Consider the following 18515-nt stretch of genomic DNA (forward strand, 5'->3'; position numbering starts at 1 on the left):
TGAAAGTCTTCAGAAAGAAGACATCTATTATTTCATCAAACTGAATGTGTATTTCCAGCACTAATGCCTTATTTAGTCCCATACACACCAAGTCCAATGTGATCATTAATCTTGAGGTGTTTATGGTTTTAAAGAGAAAACAGCAGGACTGTCAAATGAGGGAGATTTGCGCATTAGGAGAAACAATGGGTGATTAAAAAAAAAAATTAAACGGCTAAATAAGCAAGGTGAGACCATGCATAATGGGATCGTTTGGGATCAGGAAGTACCATGAAGAAGTGAGCTTGGGATACAGGGCAGCTGAAGAAAAAGACGAGCATGGCCGGGTACAGAGCTTAGGAGTAGAGCGTGGGGTGAGAGGCCTGATGTATCTGGGTGGTGGGGGGGCAGGCTACAATGCGAGCTCCGTGTTCTCTGCTGTATCCGCAGTACCTGGAGGAGTTTCTGCTGTAAAGAAATATTTGTGGAATGAAGAAATAATAAATGGATGGATGATGTGGTCAAAGTGATGGGTAAAGACGGCAAAATGATACTTAAAGCACTTTTTAACCTGGATGCATGCTGGAGATGTTCCCCTGGCTTGGAATTTCTCCTGTCCTTTCTCCTGGCTGAATTCTATTAACCTCTTTGGGCTCAGCTCAAACATCGAGTCTTCTGTGATGATCTTCTGGACCCCCGGGCAGAACTGTTCACTTGGTACTTGGAACTCCCATAGGGTTTTGTACCATCTCTACATTAGCGCATTATACCATTATATATTACCCCATTATATATTATATATATTACACGTACCTATATAATATATATACTGTAGTCACCTATACGGTATATATGTTATAGTCACCTATATATTATATATATTACAGTCACCTATCTGTTATATATATTACAGTCATCTGTTATATATATTATAGTCACCTGTATGTTACATGTATCATAGTCACCTAAATATTATACATATTACAGTCACCTGTATGATATATATATTATAGTCACCTATATGCTATATATGTTATGGTCACCTAAATGTTATAGTCACCTATACACTGTTGGTTCCGTGGCCATCTCCTCCACTGGCCTGATGGTGTTTGTTGCAGCGTTGCTGTCACCTTTGACAGAGCTGGGTACAGTGTTAACATTCAGTGCATTTTTTTGAATGAATGAACACATGAATGAAATGAAAAGAACTTCAACTAAGGGAAATTTGGGCGTATGGAGGAGGAGGAGGAGGAGATGAAGAAAAAAAGACGGCAGGATCTGAGAGCAGCTTAGATACACAGTGTGGGATCAGTGAACATTCCTCTGACATTTCTGGTGGGAGAGGCTGCCTCTTTGAGGGTGGCATGGCATTTCCAGTGTCTTATTTAAGACCATAAGGGGAAAAAAATAAACAGAATCTAAACTAAGTAACTGGTGCTGAAAAAGGTGCCACCCCATAAAAATAGGCCAAGAAAATCATTAAGACAAATGCCAAACCTTTCTTTCTGTGTATGTGGTCAGTGCTGTAACAAGATCACCAATGTTTCTGTAGTTCCTCTCTGTACTCTGCTGGGAATCAGTGTTTAGTGACAGGACAGCCATCTACATGCAAGGCAAGCTATGTAAGGCTAACACGTGTGAGATCATCCAAAACTCATGTGTTGCAGGAGGCCTTAGGGAAACAGGAATGGCGATACCTAACTCTGCCCCCTGAGGATGAGGTTCTGTGCCTTCCTGGAGGCTGGTTTTGGGGTTGAGCGGGGGCAGCAGTGGATGAGGACCCCCCCACCTTACCTCACCAATCCAGCCATTTTGCCTTTTGCTCTGGCCTGCGAGTAGAGGGCCCGGCCCACCGTTTTCTCCTTAACAGAACTAGTAAATGTCGTGCCATCCACAGTCCTAAAAAATGACAGAGGGCCTACAGTTGGTCCAAATAGTAGTCTTAGCACAACAAACAAACAACAAGCCAACAACCCAACCAGGTGGACTTAATGAATTATTTAATTATCATTCTGAACCTGCAGGAAACATGGAGACGTTTGCATATTTCACAGGAGTCCCTTTATCTGATAGTGTGATTAAGAGAGGTGAGGTGGGCTTCTGTCCTAAAAGCTTCCTCTCGCATATTGTAGTGTTTAAAATGTTTCTTCCTAACGTTCACAGCAGCACTATTTACAATGGCCAAGACATGGAAGCAACCTAAGTGTCCATCGACAGAGGAATGGATCAACAAGATGCGGTACATATATACAATGGAATACTACTCAGCATAAAAAAGAATAAAATAATGCCATTTGCAGCAACATGGGTGGACCTAGAGATGATCATACTAAGTGAAGTAAGTTGAACAGAGAAAGACAAATATCATATGATATCGCTCATATGTGGAATCTAAAAAAAGTGATACAAATGAACTTATTTACAAAACAGAAAGAAACTCACCAACTTAAAGAACAAACTGATGGTTACCAAAGGGGAAACGTGGAAGGGGGAGAGGTACATTAGGAGACTGGGATTATCAAATACACACTACTGCATATAAATAGATAACCAACAAGCACCTACTGTATAGCACAGGGAACTCTACTCAATATTCTGTAATAACCTAAATGGGAAAAGAATTTGAAAAAGAATAGGTGCATGTATATGTGCAACTGAATCACTTAGCAGTACACCTGAAATTAACACAACATTGTAAATCAACTATACTCCAATATAAAAAAATTTTTTAAATGTTTCTTCATTTTCCAGTTTTACCCTTCAGATTAAGGGTTGTTCTCTTGTGCATCCCTTTGGAATGACAAATGTGCCTAGGATTGGTGACTGATAAGTCACTAGTTATCTGGCTGACTTTTGGTTTATAAGATCATTCTCCCGTGTGTTAAGGATCTGGGGTGGCCTGGGGGCATTCCGCTCTCCTGTGAGGGTGGAAAAGAGCAAAGAAAGATAAAGAAAGGTGCTTGTCAATCTCTTCGCAAAGTTTGTGTTTATCTCTCCAATATCTCCCTCGGGGACCTCTGTGTGCTCATGTCACCTCTGTCTTTTAGCTGGCCATCACCTAATCCGTCCCAATAATGATTAGTTGGAGCAGTCGAATGACAGAATTTTAGAAGCAAAATGGAACATCTGGCCTTCAAATGGGCAGTATCTCTCCCCAAGGAGGTATTTAGAAGTGCGTGGAGAAGTTTTTGGCTGTTCTGATGACTGAGAAGGGCTACTGGCATTATGGGGCGACCCCAAGAGTGCTAGACATTCTGCAACGTGAGGTGGAGTTTCCTGTCCCAAATGCCAACAGCACGCTTGTCGAGCACGCTTGGTTCACCTCTGTAGGTGAGAGAAATCAGAGCCAAGGAGACAAGCGACTTGCTTGAGGTCACACACTTGCTCAGAGGCAGAGCTAGAACTGGACCCTGTGTGCCCAGGTCGGCACTATTTCCATCAAATCATGCTAAGGTTCGAAGACCAAAAAGTTTTTATGACAAAAGGAAATAATCTCTAATGGTGGAATATTCGGAACCTTGATAAATAGGCAGGAGAAGTTTTTTGACTGGAGATGGAGGTCTGTGCAGTTCATGTTAAATTGTGGTGATGTAAGGAGCTATCTTCTCTGATCTTATACATTCAGCCGGGAGTACAGAGAGACCAAAATAAACATATATTTCACAATTCTGTCTTTCATCACCTCAAATCTTCTAAGGAATGAGATGGGGACGAATTGAAAGAATGAAGGAAAACGGAAAGATGAGATACCTGGAATATCTAGTCATATAGTTTAAAAATAAGAATTTATTAAACTAGTTTTAATATAATTTTTTAGACAGTGTCATATAATACCACTACATAAAAGCTTTTCCTTCTACATTTGCTTTTTAGAAAAGGCTGACTAAAAAAATTTTTTTCGGAAATAAATTTCTCAGACAATTCAAAGGATTCAAAATCCATGAATTCCAATTCCAATAAGTCCAATTCCAAGTCACAAATTGCCTTTTTTCCCCCTAACCTTTGTTTTGTTTAGAAGCTTTGTTTTGTTTAGAAAATATAATTAAAATGGCTCTGCCATTTTTAGAAGCCAAAGTGCTTGGTATTTGAACCTTTTATTTTATTTATTCCTCTATTGGCAGAACAGGGAAAGTTTACCCTTGATGAATGAAGCCTCAGGGTGGGAACAAAATAACTGGCCTTCACTATTTGAAAGACATTGGGGTGGTTCAAAAATTTTTTATTATGGCAATCTTTAAGCATACAAAAAAATAGAATAATGTAAGACACCTCCATGAAACCATCACTGAGTTACACCATTATCAATACTCAGCCAACCTCCATTGTCTATACCCCCTCCTTCCACCTCATTTATTCTGAAGCCAGTCTCAGATAGCTGACCATCTCATCACTGAACACTTCAGTATGCATTTTGTAGAGAATTTTTTAAGAATTCTTTTCTGAATAGAACTAGAGTCATTGAGTAGGAAATGGAACGGATTTCAATTAAGTGGCAGAAATAATTCTAAGCGCTGCCAACCACTGAGTGAATTGCCTTGGAAAGTAGTGAGTTTATCATTAAGGAGATATTCAAGTCAAGCCTGGATAATTCCCTTGTCAGCGGCTACACAGAGGAATTCAAGCACTGGACACGTGACTGGATTTAATCAGCGGTTCTCCACTTTTTTTTCCCCATAAAGAAACATGTGATAAATGATGCTGACCTGCAACCTCCTACACACTCATATATGGTTTCCTGTAACCCAGGGGAACTCCATATATTTTTCTCTCCCCAAGTAAGTGGGAGGTTGTTACCACAGAGATAGGCTTAAGGATGCTTTAATTTATTAGAAAAGAAAAGCAAATGCTTCACAAATTCTGTTACTCTGAACAGAAGCAAAATACTGGGACCCACCCCAAGATGACTCTTGATGTCCAGTGGGTCCACAGCTCTGAAAGCGAGAACCACTGGAATAGGTGGCCATTAAGGTCCATCCTAACTGTGACGGGGTTCGATTCTGTGAGCAGAGCATATCCAGTTTCTGGTTCTGCACGGGAGTTACTCACATGGAGAAGTTGGAGATGAAGGCTCCTTTGGGAATCTGCACATCGAACACGACATTCTGAGGCTGTGGGGAGTGGTTCACCACTTTGGTCTGGATGACAGTGTTGGCCATTCGGGAAGTGATAGTAGACCGGACTTTATAGCTATAAAGAGTCACTTGATCAACATCCTCCTGTAATTGGCGAGAAAATACAACTGTACTCAGAGAAAAATGACACAGAACTTCACTACGTATTCAATGCTAACATTGGTCCATTTTATTACAAACAATTGTAAGGCATCGTTAAGCGTATAACTCAGGTATTACTAAGCATTCTCCTAACTTCTTGGAATATCCCTCAGGCAGAAGCCTGAGATATCTTTTTTTTTTTTTTGTCATTAGTAAACTTTAATGTGCCCTTTTCAGAACCAAACAGATCAAAGATTAAAAAAGCAAAGTCATAAATTAAATAAATATCAACAACAATAAAAATTTAAAAGTCAGAGGAAAAATGAAATTAAAATAAATAAAATTTAATAACAAAGCCCTGAGATATCTTGAGATGCCTTTCAAGCGCTATGAGTCTATTAAAAATGATTTTAAAGGTTAGAGTACGAGGAGAAAATGGTTGTGGGGAAGCAAGATTGGATTACGAAGGTGCAGGAAATAACTTTGAATGCAGGGCCAGAGGGAAGGAAGGATGCAGGACTGCAGCGTTGGAAGGGGACCTGGGCACTTCCAGGGGTACAGTGGGGTGGAAGACACATGTGGTCCCCAAAGCCCCACACTGCCACCTACCTTCTTCAACCTTATCTATTGTAATTTCACCTTCTCGCAGTCCTCTTGTCCTTTCCCAAATTAAAACAAAATATGAGAATGCTGATGGATGTGAGCAAAGAACAGAATATCTTGCAGAGGGCGTTTTGATGCAGTCCAGTACTCTGGACCCCTAATCCCAATCCTTCTCTACTGATTTAAGGCAGTTCCAGTATCCGTATGCTCAAAGACAAAGTACTGCAAACACACATATTTTAGGAGGTGACTCTAAACTGTCAGGATTATGGCAGTGATGTGACGCACTAGGTTTTGCTTTTTTCTCCGAAAGGTTTTGCTTATTTCAATACTAGGTGTCATATCCCTAAACTTTGTCATCCAAGATTAAACCTTTCAACACATTAACATCCAGCCCACCTCAAGCTGAGATAAAACCCAGGCTACATTGTTTGTCCTTCTTCCCCCTTAACCCAGAGCTTCTCACAGTTGTTGTCAGTTCAGAGCAGGAAGCCCAGGGAACCCCTTCCTCTTGATGTTTTCTTGCCACAGGAAGCTCTACTCCGAACATCTCAGGGAATCGGGCCATTTCATGTTTGAGTGCTTTTTCCACACTCACGGCTTTACCCTCCAAAGCTGTTGTGTCCTATTTTAAATCAAAACTGTTCTGTTGGAATAAATATACAGTTTTTATTCCAGAAACACCTACACTGTTGGCAAAACTTGCGAAAGTAAAGAGAAGGGACATTTTCAGCTCCTGGGGACAGCTCTCCCGGCTGCATACAAACTGCACCCTTTCATGCTGAATTTTAGACACACTTCCAAACAGAACTGGGCAAGGGGGTATTTCGAAAGTCAGGTAAACGTTCTCAGTGATGAAGACAAAGGAGGCACCCGTATTGATTTCTCGATAATAGGTAACAGAAAAGTCATTCAGACATCAATTTTTAACAAAATCAAAGTAAACTTACCATAATTTCTCCAGATTCTCCAGAAACACTCCTCTGTGAAAGGAAGTTGGATAATCATTCTTCAGAAGCGTGTTGCTTATTACCTTGAGGGCAAAAACTGTTTTCTCAAAATATACTTCCTCAAAAGATATTTTTTCCTTCAGTGCTGAGCTATAACTCATTCACTGGAACCAAGACATAATTATCAAATATTCTTGAATGCTATTTTCCCACTGGTGTGTTTCTGTGAACAAATGTCTCAGTCACTTTTTCGTTGCATGCCCATCATCCTTTGATACAATGCTAAAACCTATGTTTTCAAATGAAAATGTTCAACCAAACTTAAGCTGAGTAGCACAGATCACCTTTATCCTGTCTATTTGTCTGATTGATTGTTTTCTCAGCAGCAGAGTCTTTCTTCAAAGCCAGGCAGTGGGAAGGCATGTCTGTCTCTTCCACTAGATGAAGCTACATGGGAGCAGAGACTTGGATGCGTTTCCTCCTTGGTGTAGCCCCTGAGTCAAGCACGGTGGAAAATTCTGTACCCTAACCGCTATGCTAGAGAATTACAGTAAGTCCGCTACATACGAACCTTCAAGTTGCGAACTTTTGAAGATGCGAACGTGCATTCCATCAACGTCAGGCATAAGTGAAATTGCAGCTTGCCCTCCGTCTCCTACTTCTGACGATCCTTCAGCTCTACCATCTCCCACCTCCTCTCCCTCCTCCAGGCAGTAACTCTTCTTGCCTGTTCACTCGATGCCAGCCCCTTTACGCCAGCTGTTGTACTGTACTACTGTACTTTTCAAGGTACTGTACTGTAAGATTAAAAATGTTTTCTTGGGACTTCCTGGTGGCGCAGTGGTTGGGAGTCCGCCTGCCAGTGCAGGGGACATGGGTTCAAGCCCTGGTCTGGGAGGATCCCACATGCCGTGGATCAACTAAGCCCGTGTGCCACAACTACTGAGTCTGTGCTCTAGAGCCCACGAGCCACAACTACTGAGCCCATGTGCCACAACTACTGAAGTCCACGCACCTAGAGCCCGTGCTCCACAAGAGAAGTCATGGCAATGAGAAGCCTACGCACCACAATGAAGACCCAACGCAGCCAAAAATAATAAATAATAATTTAAAAAATTAAAATTAAAAAAATTATTTTAGAAGTTTTATTGTGTTTGTTTTTTATGCATTATTTGTGTGAGAAGTATTATAAACCTATTACAGTAGGTTTATAGCCGATTGTGTTAGTTGGGTAGCTAGGCTAACTTTGTCATGCTTACGAACAAATTGGACTTGCCGAACGTGCTCTCAGAACGGAACTCATTCGTATGTAGGGGACTTACCGTATCCACATGAATGACTGTCCTGTGGGCATGGAAAACTGACTGGCTTTAGAGTGATGGGTGAACCTTTAATGTCAGATGGATTTTAAAGTAATAATTATGGTGTGGGACATTAGCTTAGCTTGCCTGATTTGGGGTAAGTTGAAATTTTAGGGGGTATTATGTGACATAGCGAGGCCAACGACTGCCTTCTTCTAGACTTTTTTTTAATTGAAGCATAGTTTATTTATTTATTCATTTTTGGCTGCATTGGGTCTTCGCTGCTGCACGCAGGCTTCTCATTGTGGTGGCTTCTCTTGTTGCGGAGCACCGGCTCTAGGCGCACGGGCTTCAGTAATTGTGGCTTGCTGGTTTCAGTAGTTGTGGCTCATGGGCTCTAGAGCGCAGGCTCAGTAGCTGTGGCGCATGGGCTTAGCTGCTCCACGGTATGTGGGATCTTCTGGGACCAGGGCTCGAACCTGTGTCCCCTGCATTGGCAGGCGGATTCTTAACCACTGCGCCACCAGGGAAGCAGTGTTAGTTTAGTGTTAGTTTCAGGTGTACAGCAAAGTGATTCGGTTATACCTACATATATAACTATTCTTTTTCGGATACTTTTCCCTTATAGTTTATTACAAAATACTGAGTATAGTTCTCTGTGCTATACAGTAAGTCCTTGTTGGTTATCTATTTAATTTTATTTATTTTTTGGCTGTGCTGCGCGGCTTGCATGATCTTAGTTCCCCAACCAGGGTTCGAACCTGTGGCCCCTGCAGTGGAAGCGTGCAGTCCTAACCACCGGACCACCAGGGATGTCCTGGTTATCTGTTTTATATATAGTAGTGTGTATCTGTTAATCAACTTCCTAATTTATCCCTCTCCCCCTTTCCCCTTTGGTAATCCTAAGTTTGTTTTCTATGTCTGTGGGTCTTTTGGACTTTTTGAATGCAATCCCCAACGATGATGTTTTCCCTTTCAGATGAAGACCCTGACGTGAGGACTTGCCTATTGGGTTTTAATATTATCGGTCTACAAAAAGCCTGGACTTGCAGCAGGTCAAAAATTCATACCCGCACAAAAGATGTCATAGGTCAGCTTAGAGTTGCTTCCACAAATACCTCCTTTTTTAGCACCTGGGCTCTACATGGGAGAAGCCAAACCCTTCTTGGCCCCCTGGAGAACTCACCCCATGAGTTAGAGCATTTTGTCTGTGCTGTTGCTGGCATGCGGGAGGAGACCGCCAGCATGGTCAGGTCCCCTGTGCTCTCTGAGCAACTCCCCGAGACAGTAGTGACTCAGACTGGTAGGAGAGCATGTGCGGCCCCAATAGGAAGTGTCCTAAGAGGAAACTCTTCCATACAAGGCAGTAAAACTATCCCATAATCTTAAACTTTGAAGAAAACACGTAGCCATGTATTCTCTAAGGGACCAAGGTGACCATTACAGTTTGAAGATGAACAGACAGCCATGTGGAGGTTTCCCTTTATTTCAGCTGGACAGTGTTTCCCCCGGGTGTAAAACCACCGGACTCTTTGCTGCTAAAAAAACATGTTCTTGAGAAAATGTAGCAAAAATCACCTCAATCCTTTTCTTATTTCTTCAATCATGATCTCTTCCACTTATTTTCCCTTTTGGAACTGAGGTTTACTGTACCTGGTACCTCCGGTTCTCTGGCACAAATTGAAATTTGCCTGGGGCCAGTTCCACAAGGTCTCCATATTCTGCAAACTTAAAAAAGAATTTAGGATGTTTATTTCTATCAACAAAAAACAGGGTGCTGGTGACAGGCATAAGGTACTGTATTCAATATATTATTTTGTCTTGTTTTCTATATCTCTGGGCAATCTCATTTTTTCATACAATGATTTCTTTTTTTTTAATTGAAGTATAGTTGATTAACAATGTTTCAGGTGTACAGCAAAGTGATTCAGCTATACATATACATATAATCTATTCTTTTTCACTATCTTTTCCCATACAGGTTATTACAGAGTATTGAGTAGAGTTCCCTGTGCTATATATACAGTAGGTCCTTGCCATTTATCTATTTTATATATAGTAGTGTGTATCTGCTAATCCCAAATCCCTAATTTATCCTTCCCCCCTTTTCCCTTTGGAACTGTTAAGTTTGTTTTCTGTGTCTGTTACAATGATTTCTTTTTTTTTTCTCTCTCTCTAGTTGCGGAGAGCAGGGGTTACCCTTCATTGCAGTGTGCGGGCTTCTAATTGCAGTGGCTTCTCTTGTTGCAGAGCACGGGCTCTAGGCATGCAGGCTTCAGTAGTTGCAGTACATGGGCTCACTAGTTGAAGCATGCGGGCCCTATAGCACTCGGGCTTCAGTAGCTGTGGCACACGGGCTCAGTAGTTGTGGCTCGCTGGCTCTAGAGCACAGGCTCAGTAGTTGTGGTGCACGGGTTTAGTTGCTCCGTGGCATGTGGGATCTTCCTGGACCAGGGCTTGAACCCGTGTCCCCTGCATTGGCAGGCGGATTCTTAACCACTGCGCCACCAGGGGAAGTCCCTACAATGATTTCTTTAATATATTTGTTTGCTAGTTACGTCTCAGAGGTGAGTAAATGAGAGTTAGTATCTCCAAATTTGCTGGAGGCAGGAGTTCATTTCTGAGTTTGCCTGAAGATGATGGGATATCCAAGTAGGAGTTACAGTAGTCCAGTGATCAGGTAGGTGCCTGGCAGAAGTACTGGGTAGATCTTGGGGGCATCAGAGGTGTCTTACTAGGTAAATGTGGACCATTATCCATTGAGTTAGAAATGGCGATGTGAAAGGAATGCCAGTAAGTGACTGAAAAAGCACAAACACATTTGGATATCTTGCCTCCAACTCCTGGCTTCGTCAATGAGATTTCCAACATACTCTGGTAGTTTGTAAAGTGTTAGAAAATATGATAGTTTCTAGGCAGACAGGGTGATTTTTTTTTTTCTTGCAAATATGCCATCGTGTTCTTTGGCATCTTTGTAGGTAATCCACTCTGTAAGTATCACGAGCCGCTGCGCCTTCTAGGATATTCCCAGAATACATGCTGCTTTTCTGGCATTAAAATAGCTCTTGGGGCTTCCCTGGTGGCGCAGTGGTTAAGAATCCCCCTGCCAATGCAGGGGACACGGGTTTGAGCCCTGGTCCGGGAAGACCCCACCCACCCCGAGGAGCAACAAAGCGCATGAGCCACAACTACTGAGCCTGTGCTCTAGAGCCCGCGAGCCACAACTACTGAAGCCCACATGCCTAGAGCCCATGCTCCGCAACAAGAGAAGCCACCGCAATGAGAAGCCCATGTAGCGCAACGAAGAGTAGCTCCCGCTCCCCGCAACTAGAGAAAGCCCGCGTGCAGCAACAAAGACCCAACACAGCCAAAAATAAATAAATAAATAAATTTACTTAAAAAAAAAAAAGCTCTTGTATGACTTTCAGTCCAAGACTTCCAATACGTTGGGGATGATCAAGGGTCTGAGGTGAAGACCTTGAGCTCCCCAGGAGTAATTCCTACACTCTGCCCGTCCATTTGCCCAATCTTCCCCTTTAACAGGAATATTAAGTGTCCTTAATTTGGAAATCATTTTCACTTAGGTATGACAAACAACGTGCTTTGAAAATGACTTTTCTATATACTCTTAAGTAAAAGAGCGATAATGATATTTCATAATAATAGTTATGAGAGCTAATAATTATTAAGTTCTTCCTCAGGTTTGCACTGTGCTGGGTAGTTTACATATGTCACTTAATTCTTATAACAACCCTTTGGGTTAGATCAATTATTATCCCCAATTTTTTAGATCAGGAGGGGGCAGCTGTACTTCATAAACGGTACACTATGGGGCCGGGCTATGAACTTGGTTCTCATGCAAAACCTGTTGATGCTTTAAAGGGTAAATATATGTTCCAGAACTTACGGTTACCGGGGGGAAGGGAGGGGGGAAGGGATAGTTAGGGAGTTTGGGACTGACATGTACACACGGCTATATTTAAAACAGATAACCAACAGGGACCTACTGTATAGCACAGGGAACTCTGCTCAATATTACACAACAACCTAAATGGGAAAAGAATTTGGAAAAGAATAGATACATGTATAATTGAATCACTTTGATGTATACCTGGAACTATCACAACATTGGTAATCAACTATACTCCATATAAAATAAAAAGTTAAAAATCCTTATCACAGGGGAAAACACTGTAACTATGTATGGTGAGAGATATTAAAGGCATTGTAGTGATCATTTTCCAATATATACAAATATTGAATCAAAAAAAGGGTAAACACAGGTTCCAGTAATTACAATAGTGAACACGTCTACTCAGATTAATTTTATCATGAATTTCCATTCCACACAGAATACCGTCCTTGAATAGCAACAGGTAACAGGTTATTTACCAAGCTAACATATGGGGCCGACAGCAAGGAAGTCTTCTGGAAGTACTTACTTCTGAAAGTCCGTTGGTGGGGATTTCGAAGCCCTGTGACTCAGAAAGGAGGAAGCAGACAAGAAAGCGCATGAGCCCCTTCATTGTGCTAGGCTGCTCTGCCCAGCCCTCCAGCGCCGGGTCTGGAAGGAGCCCACTTCTCCCTGAGCCACGATCAGAACGACAACAGAGCCGTACAGTTGGTTTTCAAAAAGAGGATTGAGAGAAAAGAGAAGAAGAGAGCTCTCAAACTTTGCTCCAAAACAGGACAAATATTTGTTCTGGAGTTCAAACTTAAGCTGGGGTGGGGGGATGGATCACACACCCAGAGGTTATTCAAACAGCAGAGCTGGGGGCAGTCCCTGGGCTGTGAGAGCAAGGCAGGGTCGGGCAGATGTGCAGTGCTTTTTTTTTTTTCCTTTTGCTGATTTCTGTTCGTCTTAAAATCAGAGAGACCTAAAGATCAGCATCATCTTCTTTGAAAGACCAGGTGAGGCACATGACTGAGAAATCGAGTCAGAGAGGAAAAAGCTAAAGTGAAAAGCTTCTGGAAACAAAATCCTTTGGTTTAAGTGAAAGCAGGAGGAATTTAGGAAAAGTGGGAGAAGAAACCCCACGGTTTTCTGAGCAAAGCACTCACTGGCAGTGTTCCTCCCTCTCCCTTCGAAAACCGAGAACCTGTTTCACAAGAGAACTGGGCAAGCAGCAGTGTGTGAGGTTAGGCACCCCTTCAGCAAGGAAGTTTCAGGAACCTCTTTGATTAAGAGAACAGAGTCTGTTCCCGCTGCCCCTGGTCAGCCTCACTCAGGTCAGCGGAAAATCAGTTCTCCCCATCCCAGAACCAGAGACAGCCCAGCCTGGAATCCCTTCCCGCTCATGGTCATGAATCCTAATAACAATGTTAACTAGGATGTATTGAGCCCTTTGTGGTGTCATGCACTTTTACTTACATTAAATTTAACCCGGTTTTTTTTTTTTTCAACTATAAAAGAGCCATGTGAGATGTGTACTACATTTATCTTCATTCACGATGGAGGAAAGTAAGGTTAAGTATCAATAACTGATTCCGCATTTCATAGTTAGCACGTGGAGACTTAATTCAAGGTCAGCCTGACCTCGAATCCTTTGTTGTTCATGACCACGCCCAGGAGAGGCAGCCTGGGGTCCATCTCTGGGATCAGTGTTCCCAGTGTGAATTTAGACTAACAATTACCTGTAGTTCCCAAGCTGGGTGGCCAGTGTACTTGATGAAACTTTTTCTTGAGCCTCTACTCCAGACATCTGCTTGAACAGGGCCATGCTGTGGACCCCAATTTGGCCAGCTCCCATGTCTTTTCTGGCAGTTTCCTTTGCCAGAATGGAACTACGGCTTCCTGCGCGAGGTTCCCTGATCCATCACCTGGTCCGGGTCTTGCTGCTGAAAAAACCTCTACTTTCTCAAAGTTCACTCCCACAGGGGAACTTGCACCCACATGCAAACAGGAAGTCTGCGATGGCCTTTGAAACCTGGTGATGTAGGGCTGTTTCCACCAGATCCGTGCCGACCAGACTCAGCTAGTTTCTGTGGATCTCAGACACTCATCTTGAGGATTACAGTGAACCCAGGACAAATAGGTCACTTCTCTGAGATTGCCCTCTGATTTTGGTCAAAGGGACATGGTTTAAAGTTTATTTCAAAAACAATGCAAGTGAAAAGAGGAAATCAAAAACCATGCCAAAAAATATAAACTGACATATTAAAATATGCAAAATGATCTTTAAAAAACTACAAATTTATTTGTTAAATCCAAGCACATGCCCCAAATAACTGGAAGTGCTGGTTCAAATGTAATATAAAATGCAAATAGATTAAATTTATCTGTAAGATTATGAAGGGTTACTGATGATTTTTTTAAAATGTTCAACTGTATGCTGTTTCTAAAAATTACACTGTATCTCCAAGAGACAAAAACAGACTGAAAGTTGAGATAGCATTAAAATCTATCTTATTTATTTCAAATACTTGAAAATGGGGGTTACAAAGTTGGTATCGGGTTAAAATAGATGTCATAGCAAATAATAGTAAAAAGAAAGTCAGAAGAGAGAATTAAATCTAAGATTATTAATTGTATGCACATTGCTGTGAAGTACCTCTCTAGAAATTGTTCATCTTGCAAAACTAAAACCCTTTCCCCATTAAACAATAATTCCCCGTTCTGCCTTCCCCCAGCCCCTGGCAACCACCATTCTATTTTCTTTTTCTATGAGTATGATTACTTTACATACATCATATAAGTGGAATCATCCAGTATTTGTCCTTTTGTGACTGGCTTATTTCACTTAGCATAACGTCCTCATGGTCGATCCATGTTAATGCCTGTCAGGACTTCCTTCTTTATTGAAGGCTAAATATAATAGTCTATCATATGTATATATCACATTTTCTTTATCCATTCATCCTGCTATGGACACTTAGGCTGCGTCTGTTAAACAAGTGTATTTTTAAACTTTTCTCTGAAATACTTCATAACTAAACATTTTAAAAACAATTTAAAGAGCAAATAAAAATCAGTTTCAAATCAGTTAAAAATATTTTCAGCAAGCAATAAAGGTAAACTTGGTGGAATAAAGAAAATCCCTTGTTTTACGTTCCACCTAATTTTGTTTAAATAGAATAGAGATCTAAGCTAAACAAATAAATCTATTAGCTGAAGGTAGAGCGGCGTTTGTTACGAATGAAGATGACGTGGGTTCGGATCATGTACGTTGATTTGGTTTTGTTAAGTGTGTACTGCATGATTTGGGTAGTGAATTTACACGCCCCTTCCCCCCCCCCCCCAAATGCTTGGTCTCAGCTAAGAGTGAACATGGTAAGCATTTCTGGGGACATACCAACCGATACGGATTGCACTTTCTCTCCATTCCCACTGTCACTACTCTCATGAATTTTTCTGGAATAATAGCAATGTTTTCCAGAGACGTCTTGGCTGCTGTTTCTGAATCCATCACACCACGGCTGAAGCAGCGTCCAAGTGCAGCTGTGAAGCGGTTACTCCCTGCTCCAAAGTTTTCACTCTCTTTCTATAGAGGATCCGGCCAAGACTGATTTTCATGGTGGTCAGTGCTCTACCTTTTCAGCCTGAGCTCCAGCCTACACACCACAAAGCCAGATTATTGGCTCACCTCCAAACCTTTCAACCAAGTGCTTTCCCCGACACAGTTCCCCTTGCCTGGAATTCCAACCTTTTCCTCCAATGTCTATTAAAACCACATCCCTCTTTCAAAGCCCGTCTTAGTTGCGACTTCCGCCACCAACATTTTGCAGATTCCTCTGGCTGACATTCATCATTCATGTCATTTGGGGGCATAATTGCAACACACACCTCCATGCCTTGCTACATTTTCTCAAGTGTAGAGACCACACACTCCTTCATTCAACGCTCTTTATAGAGGAAGACAAATACCATATGATATCACTTATGTGTAGAATCTAAAATATGACACAAATGAACTTATCTACAAAACAGAAACAGACTCACAGACATAGAGAACATACTTGTGGTTGCCAAGGGGGAGGGGGGTGGGAGAGAGAAGGATTGAGAGTTTGGGATTAGCAGATGCAAACTATTATATAGAGAATGGATAAACAACAAGGTGCTACTGTATAGCACAGGGAACTATATTCAATATCCTATGATAAGCCATAATGGAAAAGAATATTTTAAAAAAGAATGCATATATGTATAACTGAATCACTTTGCTGTACATCAGAAACTAACACAACATTGTAAATCAACTATACTTCAATAAAATAAACTAAAAAACCCACTCTTTATAGACAGCCTACTATGTGCCCAGCACTGCGGACAGTACTCACCACAGTGCCTTTGAACATAACTGGCCCTTAAGTATCAACACTGACTTGAATCACTGTTGGAAGGTGACCTGGGCCCAAGAGTAATAATTCTTTCCTTTCATACATTGTCCTTTTCAAAATATGTTCACATCAAGCTATTTAGCTCCCAATAATGGAACATAATATTCAATACCATCTTCAAAATCTAGAGTCTACCTCTTACTAGATTAGTGACTGTAGCAGGTTACTTTATCTCTCTGTAAATCAGTTTCTTCACTTGTAAGATGGGGCTATACCATCCACGTCATAGGGCGGCTGTGAGGAAGAGTAAGTGAAGAACGAGATAGGTGCCTGGCGCAAATCTAGTGGCTGTTCTGTGTTTGTATCATTACTGTCACTGTTCTAAACAGCAAAAGAAAACCAGCTTGGAATGTAAAACAGAATCAAGGGCATATAACTGAGAGTTGTCTCTATTTTTCTGCCTAAGTTTTCCCTTCAGCCTTTGAAATTGCACAGCGCTATCTATACCTTCTGGAAAAATGTATCTTCTGGATACTGCAAGTGGGAAAACCACCCCTCCCCCTCCCTTGTGTAGGACGGGCTGGGGGAGTTCCCAGCCCAGTGGGTGCCTCAGCCTAGCCCTCATGGAAAAACCCTGTCACAGCTTTACATTCTCTGCTGAGATAAAGACAATTAAGACCTTATGGGTTGAGTACCAAACAGAATCTCCAAAATTTGAACAAAACCATTCACAACTTTTTTTTTCTCAACTAAGAGGTCCAAGATAATCTCTCGGTGGATATCTTTAACAGTTATTAATGTTGAAATAAATTCCATAGTATACTGTGGATACTGAAGTTGAGAAAGTAAAATTAACATGGTCTAAAAGAAAGTTACTTAGCACATTTTGCTGTTTTCTGAGATTTCTAGTGTGTTGGGGGTGGTTGGCTGTGGGCAAGGATAATGTGGAACATTTTTGTTGGTCTAATAAAAAAAAAAGACCTTATGGCATGTTTTGCAAATATAAGGATGATTTCCAATATTCTGGCCCCTTCCATTGGTCATTTCATCTCTGATGACTATTATCTGATATTTGGAATGACCTCAGGACAAGCCAAGCTAAGGGCAGCCTGGGTCACGCTTCTCTTTTTATGCTGATAGCCTATCTCCAAATTCCAAGGTCTTGGGAAAAAACCCACCACGTTTGATCTCTCCTGCTGTCCAGAAGTGCCAGGCTCCCTATCAGAACAGGTGTGTATTCAGGTCACGGGGTCCTGCACCTGGGGCCCTTCCACCAGCCTTGGCCCTGGGCGGCTGTCACTGGTGAATGGAAAGTATCGGTTGGTACTTACATTCTCCCGATTTATAGCATGGAAATCGCTACCACAAATGCTGCCAGAATATTCACTTTCATAGATGTGAGAATCAGTAGGAATCTAAGAGAAAAAAAATTTCAGTACACTTCATAATGTTTAAATAAAAGAATAACTCATTTCGTGCCCAATGAGAATTCTCGGGAATATCAATACACTTGGGATTTGTGGCTCTGAGTGTAAGGCATGGTGGCTTAGATAACGGTGCGGCGATAACTATCGCACATTTACAAAATCCAGTTCTAGTTCTATCATTGTGAAAGAGTCTATTTTTAAAAGTCCAAAGTCAAAGGTGAGCTAACGTACAAATAGCTGTATCTGACCATTACCTGCTTGTTTCGCTAGTTCAAATGGGGCGTGATATGGAGCAGGTCTGTTGTTTACACGTATTTGAACTCTCATACCTTCCTTCTAGTAGTCAGGTTAAGATGTTCTGTCTTAGGTTCTTCAAAGATTATTTGTTTTAATTTCTCAAGATGATATTCCATTATTCTGTCACATCATTTTTCCTCTCTCTTAGGTGTAGGTGTGGGCTGCTGTAATTTGGGACCAGAACACAAAGAGATTTCAGAAGAAAAATGTCAGACATTGGGTAGAGGTTTCATGAGCCAAAAACACAAAGTTAGAGTGTGGGGGGCTGATTTCCTTGTTCATTCTTTTTAAAAAATTGTTTATTTTATATTGGAGGATAGTTGATTTACAATGTTGTGTTAGTTTCAGGTGTACAGCAAAGTGATTCAGTCATATATATATATACATATATATGTATATATACAGATTCAGATGCTCTTCCCATATAGGTTATTACAGAGTATTGAGTAGAGTTCTCAGTGCTATACA

The 18515-nt window shown here is 41.4% G+C and overlaps 1 protein-coding gene across 1 annotated transcript in view; it reads right to left on the reverse strand.

The window, feature by feature from the left end:
- The window catches only part of ITIH2 (inter-alpha-trypsin inhibitor heavy chain 2), a 38027-nt gene extending 25455 nt beyond the window's left edge, over positions 1-12572 (reverse strand). The window contains exons 1-5 of the mRNA XM_061181648.1: positions 12489-12572; positions 9700-9774; positions 6746-6778; positions 5026-5195; positions 1774-1878 (exon numbers count right to left, since the gene is read on the reverse strand). Coding sequence (XP_061037631.1) covers positions 1774-1878; positions 5026-5195; positions 6746-6778; positions 9700-9774; positions 12489-12572 — 467 coding nt within the window. The remainder of the gene's footprint in view (positions 1-1773; positions 1879-5025; positions 5196-6745; positions 6779-9699; positions 9775-12488) is intronic.
- Between the last annotated feature and the right edge of the window lie 5943 nt (positions 12573-18515).

This window comes from Eubalaena glacialis, chromosome 2, assembly GCF_028564815.1.
Source record: "Eubalaena glacialis isolate mEubGla1 chromosome 2, mEubGla1.1.hap2.+ XY, whole genome shotgun sequence".
Lineage (NCBI taxonomy): Eukaryota > Metazoa > Chordata > Mammalia > Artiodactyla > Balaenidae > Eubalaena > Eubalaena glacialis.